This window comes from Palaemon carinicauda, chromosome 8 (assembly GCF_036898095.1).
Source record: "Palaemon carinicauda isolate YSFRI2023 chromosome 8, ASM3689809v2, whole genome shotgun sequence".
Taxonomy (NCBI): Eukaryota; Metazoa; Arthropoda; class Malacostraca; order Decapoda; family Palaemonidae; genus Palaemon; species Palaemon carinicauda.
In genome coordinates, this window is record NC_090732.1 from 165,880,990 (window position 1) to 165,889,902 (window position 8,913).

Sequence of the window (8,913 nt, forward strand, 5' to 3'; positions counted from 1 at the left end):
AATTCTTTCCCTCTTCTTCTTGTTTCTGTAATATTTTTATTTTTATTTTCTCTTTGCCGAGTTCTTGACAATAAAGCAAGATAGGTTTTCACACTCATCTCCACACATCTTACACACCACTTTCTCCTAGGTGTTTTTATATATAATTTAATCTTAAAATCTTTGTTTTAGGCCTGTACATTATAAGAAAATCTTCCCTGTTATAAAACATTTCTACCCTTACATGATCCTGTTCCTTAGCATGTGTTTCTAAACTTCTTTTTATCTCTTCCTTTTTTTCGTTAACTTTCTATAGTACATCTCTAATCTTGGTCTCTTCCCTTTCCATTTTTCCTAAAGTTATATTATTCATATATATGTCTTTCATTAATATCCTATTCTCTCCTCCATCTATTATTTTCACTTTTCTTTCCACTTATATCCTTTTCACGAACCTTATTTCAATCTCCATTTGTTGTAATCTGTTTATCTCTCTTTCTGTGACGTTTAAAACTGCTATCTTATATGATATTTCTGGTAAGGCTACATTTTTTCATGTGCCTTTCCATCAATATTTTAATATAATATAAATGGTATCAAGCTTTCCAGTTTTCTCAATCATTTTTTCCCTTTTTCTTGAACACTTCTTTTTCTCTCTCTCCCTCACCAATTCTTAAATCTTTTAGATTTCTATAATTTTTATACCAACTATCTCCTTGGATTTTCTTTCATATCCTATATCTATATATGAAACTTAATTTTTGTTCATTTCAAACACATAATCCTTATGCAGTTACAATAATATTTTTTTTTGTTGACATCTTTGGCAATTGTCAGGTCATAGTTTGCAAAGAATATAGTAGTACCCGAAATCTTTATTAAGCCTATTTCGTTTTAAACCATTTACACTGTGAATCGATTATCACTCGATACGTTATCAATTTCGATAAATTTATTGATCATGTTTTATCCAGCTTGTTACATTAAAATCCTTTTCCAGACTATCTATATATTTATCTATCTGTCATGGCACTTCCCCCAATTTTGGGAGGTAGCCGACATCCAAAGGGAAACTGTTTTTCCTGTGTACCTCTTTGCCTGACGAGGGACTCAGCCGAGTTTGGTAGGTACTGCTAGGGGGTCACATCCCACCCTCCCCATCTTCCATCACAAATGAAGCTTCATATGCTGAGTGACTGCCTCACCTGCTGCCCGCTACCTTAGTAGTTACCAAGGTGACCCGAGGTAGCAACAGGGCCTATCGAAACTGCATCAAAATCGCTCAACATTCATTTCTATTTCTTCCCTCTCTCACCCCCCCCCCCCCCTGTTACCTAGAGCTTTCTTCACTTCATCCCTCCATTCAAACCTTGGCCTTCCTCTTGCATTTATCCCATTAATTCTTGTATTCATCACCTTTTTCGACAGACAACCATTTTCCATCCTCACTACATGGCCAAACTACCTAATCACATTCATATCCACTCCAACTGTCTCTAACCCTATCCAATCGAGATACATCAGGCATACTCCTCAGACACTTCATCTTAAACACATTCAATTTCTGTCTCTCCATCACTTTCATTCTCCATAACTGCAATCCATACATCCCATTTGGCACAATCACTTTCTTGTACAGAACTCTCTTTACATTCACCCCTAACCCTTTATTCTTTACCACTCTCTTCACTGCTCAACCCCCCCCCCCAACACTTTACATCCTTCATTCACTCTCTGACGTACATTTGCTTCCACTTCGCCATTTGCAGCAACATCAGACCCAAAGTACTTAAACTGATCTTCTTACTCAAGTAACTTTCTATATCAGCACCCTCCCTTCTTGTGCACCTCATAACCTTACTCTTACCCATATCAACTTGCAACTTCCTTCTCTTACATACGATTCTAAACTGTCACTAATTGACACAACTTCTTCTCTAAGACTGCAACCATTACAGTACCATCCACAAACAACAACTGATTCACCTCCTACTCATGATCACTCATCTGTCAGTTTCAATCCTCGACCATGCACTCGAGCATTCAGCTCTTTTACAGCTCCATCCACAAAAAATTGAACAATCATGGTGACATCACACATCCCTGTCTCGGCTCCACTCTCACTGGAAACCACTCGCTCACTTCATTCCCTATCCTAACACACATTTTACTGACTATGTATAAACTCTTCTCTGCTTGCAACAACCTTCCACCAACTTTATCATGAGCTTTCTCCAGATCCATAAATGCAAAGTATACCTCCTTACCTTTTGCTAAAGATTTCTTGTATAACTGCCTAACTAAACCAACCTGATTCATACATCCCATAAGTCTTCTAAAGCCACCCTGCACATCTTGGATTGCATCCTCTGTTTTATTCTTAATCCTATTAATCAACAATCTACTATACACTTTTCCAACCACACTCAACAAACTAATAAATTTAGAATTACAAAACTCGTGCTCATTTCATATACTACGTTAGTTTTTGTTCCCCCTCATATTTTATTTGATTGTATTTTATATTGTTTCATTCTGTTATTTTTTATCTTTTAATGGAGTCATACGCCTTTTCAAGTTTATATATATTAGGTTGTTATTAGGCTTTCTTTTCATTTGTGAATTTCTTCGACACAATGTTATAATTCGAATATGTTATCTTCTGCTCATTCCCATTGTGTAAGTCCGGCCTCTGTTTCTTTCATTTACATATTTTTCTGAAGGAGTTTTTTTTATTTATTTTTCATATTAACCATATTTTGTATGACTTATTTGTAAGGGTCTATGTTCTTAGATCTTTGACTGTGGGTTCCTTTACCTTTTTATCATTACCTCCGCCAATGCTATTGTCATCAGCCACATTTTCTCTTGGTCTACCACATCCTTTCCTGCCCAGCGATTACCCTTTACTATAAGAAATTCATTGGAATGATATTACGATTCTAATATAAAACAGGTTACGATTGAGTCTCATATCGTTTTGTTTGTATACATAGGAACCTATCGCCCCCCTCCAAAAAAGAGAATAATTGCAAAAAAGGTACGATTAAGTCTTAGGTTATCATTTTGTTTGTATACATAGGAACATATCGCCCCCTCCAAAAAATAATAATTGCAAAAGAGATACAATTAAGTATTAGGTTATCATTTTGTTTGTATACATAGGAACCTATCGCCCCCTCCAAAAAAATAATAATTGCAAAAGAGATACAATTAAGTATTAGGTTATCATTTTGTTTGTATACATAGGAACCTATCACCCCCCTCCAAAAAAAAAATAAGAGATACAATTAAGTATTAGGTTATCATTTTGTTTGTATACATAGGAAACTATCACCCCCCTCCAAAAAAAAAATAAGAGATACAATTAAGTATTAGGTTATCATTTTGTTTGTATACATAGGAACCTATCACCCCCCTCCAAAAAAAAAAATAAGAGATACAATTAAGTATTAGGTTATCATTTTGTTTGTATACATAGGAACCTATCACCCCCCTCCAAAAAAAATAAGAGATACAATTAAGTATTAGGTTATCATTTTGTTTGTATACATAGGAACCTATCACCCCCCTCCAAAAAAAAATAAGAGATACAATTAAGTATTAGGTTATCATTTTGTTTGTATACATAGGAACCTATCACCCCCCTCCAAAAAAAAAATAAGAGATACAATTAAGTATTAGGTTATCATTTTGTTTGTATACATAGGAACCTATCACCCCCCTCCAAAAAAAAATAAGAGATACAATTAAGTATTAGGTTATCATTTTGTTTGTATACATAGGAACCTATCACCCCCCTCCAAAAAAAAATAAGAGATACAATTAAGTATTAGGTTATCATTTTGTTTGTATACATAGGAACCTATCACCCCCCTCCAAAAAAAAATAAGAGATACAATTAAGTATTAGGTTATCATTTTGTTAGTATACATAGGAACCTATCGCCCCCCTCAAAAAAAAAAAATAGAATAAGAGATACAATTAAGTATTAGGTTATCATTTTGTTTGTATTCATAGGAACCTATCACCTCCCCCCCCCAAAAAAAAAAAGAACAATTACCTTCAAGATTTTATTGAAAATATAATCACATACACATTATCTGAAGAGCTATAGTCACTGTTTAAATGTTTACACGTTTTTTTTTTTTTACTACAGATAACACACTGTACTAAAACATCCAAGGAACCCATAACCATGACGTAATATCATTTAGTCCATTATCACATACATTGTTTGAGAATGATTATGGTGCTACATATATCTTAGCTTATTTTGCTTTATTTACATCCGGCAGAAAAACGGTTAAAATTTCATAATTACAGAAGGTCCTCGACTTACAAACATTCGGAAATACAAACGTAAATTCAACTTAAATCATTAATCTCAGATATTGTATCAAAAGTTCATAATGGAAATACTGTGGTAAAGGAATATTATATGATTTAAGGCAGTAAGGAAGGCGATATCTGCAATATAATACATAATTATTAATTGACTTTAGCAGCCGAAAATCGTAGGTATGTGATTTAGGTTAGGCGTACCCTAGGCCAAAATGACAAAATTCGACGAAAAAAAAAAATTAGGCGCAACAACAATTCGACTTGCAAACAATTCGACTTGCAAACAATTCGACTTACAAACACATTGGAGTCAATAAAATTCGTAAGTTGAGTACATTCTGTATCTTGAAAAACTCATTGGAGTCGATAAAATTCGTAAGTTGAGTACATTCTGTATCTTGAAAAACACATTGGAGTCGATAAAATTCGTAAGTTGAGTACATTCTGTATCTTGAAAAACACATTGGAGTCGATAAATTTCGTAAGTTGAGTACATTCTGTATCTTGAATAGGAACAAAATAAAATAGTTTTTTACTCGTAGCTTGCACAAGGAATTCTAGATTTAGGAAACTCCCAGTCAAGATAAAAGAAGGAACATGAAAGTTGCCAGTGTGAAAGCATTTTCATTTGTGTTTTACATAATGAACAACAATGAATTTCATCCTAAGGCGAAGAGTCACTCAACATGAGCATTCCCTCTTGTTTTGGATACGTATTATGCCATTGCAATACCATCTTTGGTGCTTCCATGTGATGAATACCACATCTGGGGTGATAATTCAACTGGATTATTTTTCTGCATAAAGTCATTGTATGTTATTTACATTCACACATACCAAATCTTACAGCATTTTCCAATGCTGATGAATGTGGAAAATTTAATTCTCATTTATCTAGATAAGAATTCTTCAGCTCCATAACCAAAATATTGTCTGTATTACAAGGCTAAATGGAATGTCTAATTCAGCATTCATATAAAAATCACTAAAATATTCATTGACCGATTTTAACCTATCATCGACAATTAAGAAAGTTTAAGGAGAAGAAAAGCTGGCACTGAATAGATTTTGCATGTCTTTGTGCAATAAATGGATGTCATTCATTACTGCTGTTTTCTTTTGAAGAAAATTTCCTATTATTCGTTGCTTACACATTCATATTAGTGAACACCTATAATAGTATACTGATGTCTAAACAAATAACTGTCTTCTTACACAAATTTAAAATGCGTGTTGGCTGATTAAGGGTTGATTCACACTATCAGTCCGGTCACGCTTCAGTCTCGGTTCGCTCTCGGTTCGGTTTAGGTACTGGGGTTTTAACACTCTCAGTCCGATCAGTGTCTTTGCAAAGTTATGAATATAAGGAAAAGCATAATTGTATAGGAATATTGTTCAGCGATACAAGGAAATGTATTTACCCAGTGAACATTAGCCTGTTATTGTACATATTGACTGGAGCGAGAGCGGACCAGAGCGCCAGTGTGAATGCTTCCATTTAAAATCATGTGACAATAATATTTGACTGGACCGTGACTGGAGTGAGAGCGAAGCACGACCGGACCGATAGTGTGAATCAACCCTTATAGTGTTGGGTTTCACAAATCCCAGATGTTGTCTTCTTCCTCTTCTTTGTTGTATCCATTTTCAATATTGTCACTAGTTTTTATGCTTTCACCCACACTCTCCTTATCTTTCATTTCACTCACATCTGGACTTATTGTAGTTATGAAGTCAGTATCTTCATTCACTGATTCAGTGTCATCTATATTTTTCTCCAGAAATTTAAGATCTTCTGGAATATCAGCCTCATTCTCAAGAGATTCTTTTCCAAGATGAGCACTACCAGAACGACTATTTGGATTTTGCATGTCTTGACTGTCAATTGGATTTAATTTCATTGATTCAATATCTTGGGTGGGAGATTTGGAGCCTGGATCTCCTTCATCAACTTGACCATTGTCTCCTGGGTTGTTTTCTTCTAAACTTATAATTCCAGATGTAAGATCATTATTTTCTGATGAGATGTTTCCATTGTCTGGAAGTTTGATGTCTGTGGTCTCTTCATCACCTTCCTGCTCTTTTGTACCTGAAATATCGTCACCTATTTCAACCCCTTGATCTTCTGAGAAGCTGATTACTTTGTCTGAAAGAGCATTTCCATCATTCTCGTCACCGTTGTTTTGGTCTTTTGTGTCTGGGTTTGCTTCACTTAAATCCTCCACTTGATCTGAGAAGCTGATTACTTTGTCTTCAATGTTGTCTTGGTCTTTTGGGTCTGAGTTTACACCAGTTAAATCCTCCACTTGATCTGAGAAGCTGGTTACTTTTTCTTCAATGTTGTCTTGGTCTTTTGCGTCTGAGTTTGCACCAGTTAAATCCTCCACTTGATCTGAGAAGCTGGTTACTTTGTCTTCAATGTTGTCTTGGTCTTTTGCGTCTGAGTTTGCACCAGTCAAATCCTCCACTTGATCTGAGAAGCTGGTTACTTTGTCTTCATCGTTGTCTTGGTCTTTTGTGTCAGAGTTTGCACCAGTTAAATCCTCCACTTGATCTGAGAAGCTGGTTACTTTGTCTTCATCGTTGTCTTGGTCTTTTGTGTCTGAGTTTGCACCAGTCAAATCGTCCAATTGATCTTCTGAGAAGTTGATTACATTGTCTAAATGAGTTTCTTTATCAGGCTCATCGACATTTCCTTCGCTTTTTGCTTCCGTATTCGCACCTTCTAATTCTGGGTCTTGATTTTCTGAAGAGAAGATATCTGTAACTGTGTTCTCCACCCCGTTATTTTCTCCCACTATTGAACCAATGCCATGATTATTTCCAGAAGAAATATCCTTGTCATCTTCAAAATTAAACGCTTTGTTTTCTACACTTGCAGGAGAAGCAGGAGAAACAGTGAAAATACTATCTGCTTTCTGCCACTGTATTTCATCGTTCTCCTGAGGTTCCGAGTCTGCTAGATCTTCAAATGTTAACTGTTCAGGATTGTCTGTGATTTCTAGATCATCTTTATGATCTTCCCCAATTTCAATATCCTGAACTGGTAGCTCAGTCTCTGCTAAAGGCTGGCCCTCGTCTATACTTCCCCTATCTCTGATGACCGTAAATAGATTATCGAGTCCTGTATAAGAGGCCGTGTCGCTCTTCTTATCATGTACTGCTTCTAACTGTGGTACATCATCTGTAGGATCATCCAGAGATGGAAGTTCTACCTGTTTTGTTTCCTGGTCTTCCAAACTTTCCACGATATCTTCATTCGCTGATTCAGCAGGTCCTTGTAAGCTGGAAACTCTAGAGGCCAGTTTCCCAGACAAATTATCACCAGTAGAAAGTTCCTGGAAAGAGAAAAAAGTTATTTCAAACAAAATACAAAATCCCAATACTGCTATTTCCTTGAAACTTAAATACTCACTTTTAATGAAATTTGAATATATGCCAACCTAATTTTACGATGATTTATAGTTTTAATCATTATTATCTCGTCCCTCATTGAAATAGTTAGCACTCAAGCCCCAGGCCCTTTTCTGGAACTTTTCATTCAGACTATTCTTAAATAGGACTTTAACACTATTTTATAGCATGAAGCTGAAAATATTTCCTTTAAATCCACATATAATTTTACATATTTTGTAAAATTTTCATATGCAAACAATAAAAGAAAAGGAAATACTGGTGTTAAGTGGATGTAAAATACGTCCAATGACGCCAAAGGGAGTAGATTTATTATTATTATTGTTGTTGTTGTTGTTGTTACTTGCTAAGCTACAACCCAAGAGCTCCAACAGGGAAAATAGCCCAGTAAGTAAAGGAAATAAAGAAACTGATAGAATAGTTTGTCCGAGTGTACCCTCAAGCAAGAGAACTCTAACCCAAGACAGTGTGCCAGATCATGGTGCAGAGGATATGGCACCACCCAAGACTAGAAAACAATGGTTTGATATTGGAGTGTCCTAAAAGAGTTGCTCAACATAGCAAAAGAATCTCTTTTACCCTTAACAAAAGGAAAGTAGCCACTGAACAATTACAGTGCAGTAGTTAACCCCTCAAGTGAAGAAGAATTTTTGTATTATCTTAGTGTTGTCAGGTGTATGAGGAAAGAGGGGAATGTGTAAAGAATAGACCAGACTATTCGGTGTATGTTTAAGCAAAGGAAAAATTAGCTACAGCCAGAGAGGGATCCTATGTAGAACTATCTGCCCAGTCAAAGAACCCAATACCTCTCTAGCGGTAGTATCTCCACGGATGGCTGATGCCCTGGGTAGCCTACTAAATACAGTTTGTAGAATATATGCAATGGGGCCCAAATGGTTAATTGGTTGAAAAATTGGTTATGAAATCTAGTTGGGTAGCTGGTTATCTGACTTCCTTTTTCAAAACAAACTGAATTGAAAGAAGAATTTTTTTTCTTTTTGTGTGTGTGTGTGTGGAGAAATGCTTAGAAAAAGCAGGAGGATTATATAATAGCTTCTGGTCGGCTCGGGAATCGAACCTGGGCCAGCTATTATCTTTGAGTTGATTCCCCCTTGGGTCTCTGATCCCGAGGTAGAGAGAATCCAGATATTAAGTTTTAGCCTAAAAGGGGCAATG

General features: G+C 35.7%; 1 protein-coding gene and 1 long non-coding RNA gene across 2 annotated transcripts in view; both read right to left on the bottom strand.

Annotated features, from left to right (window-relative positions):
- Positions 1-8,913, bottom strand: part of LOC137646108 (uncharacterized) — a 193,408-nt gene that overhangs the window by 82,706 nt on the left and 101,789 nt on the right. The gene's annotated exons all lie outside the window — the stretch shown is intronic.
- LOC137644761 (protein starmaker-like) overlaps positions 5,627-8,913 on the bottom strand; it is a 14,059-nt gene continuing 10,772 nt past the window's right edge. The window contains exon 2 of the mRNA XM_068377658.1: positions 5,627-7,661. Coding sequence (XP_068233759.1) covers positions 5,922-7,661 — 1,740 coding nt within the window. The 3' untranslated portion in view covers positions 5,627-5,921. The remainder of the gene's footprint in view (positions 7,662-8,913) is intronic.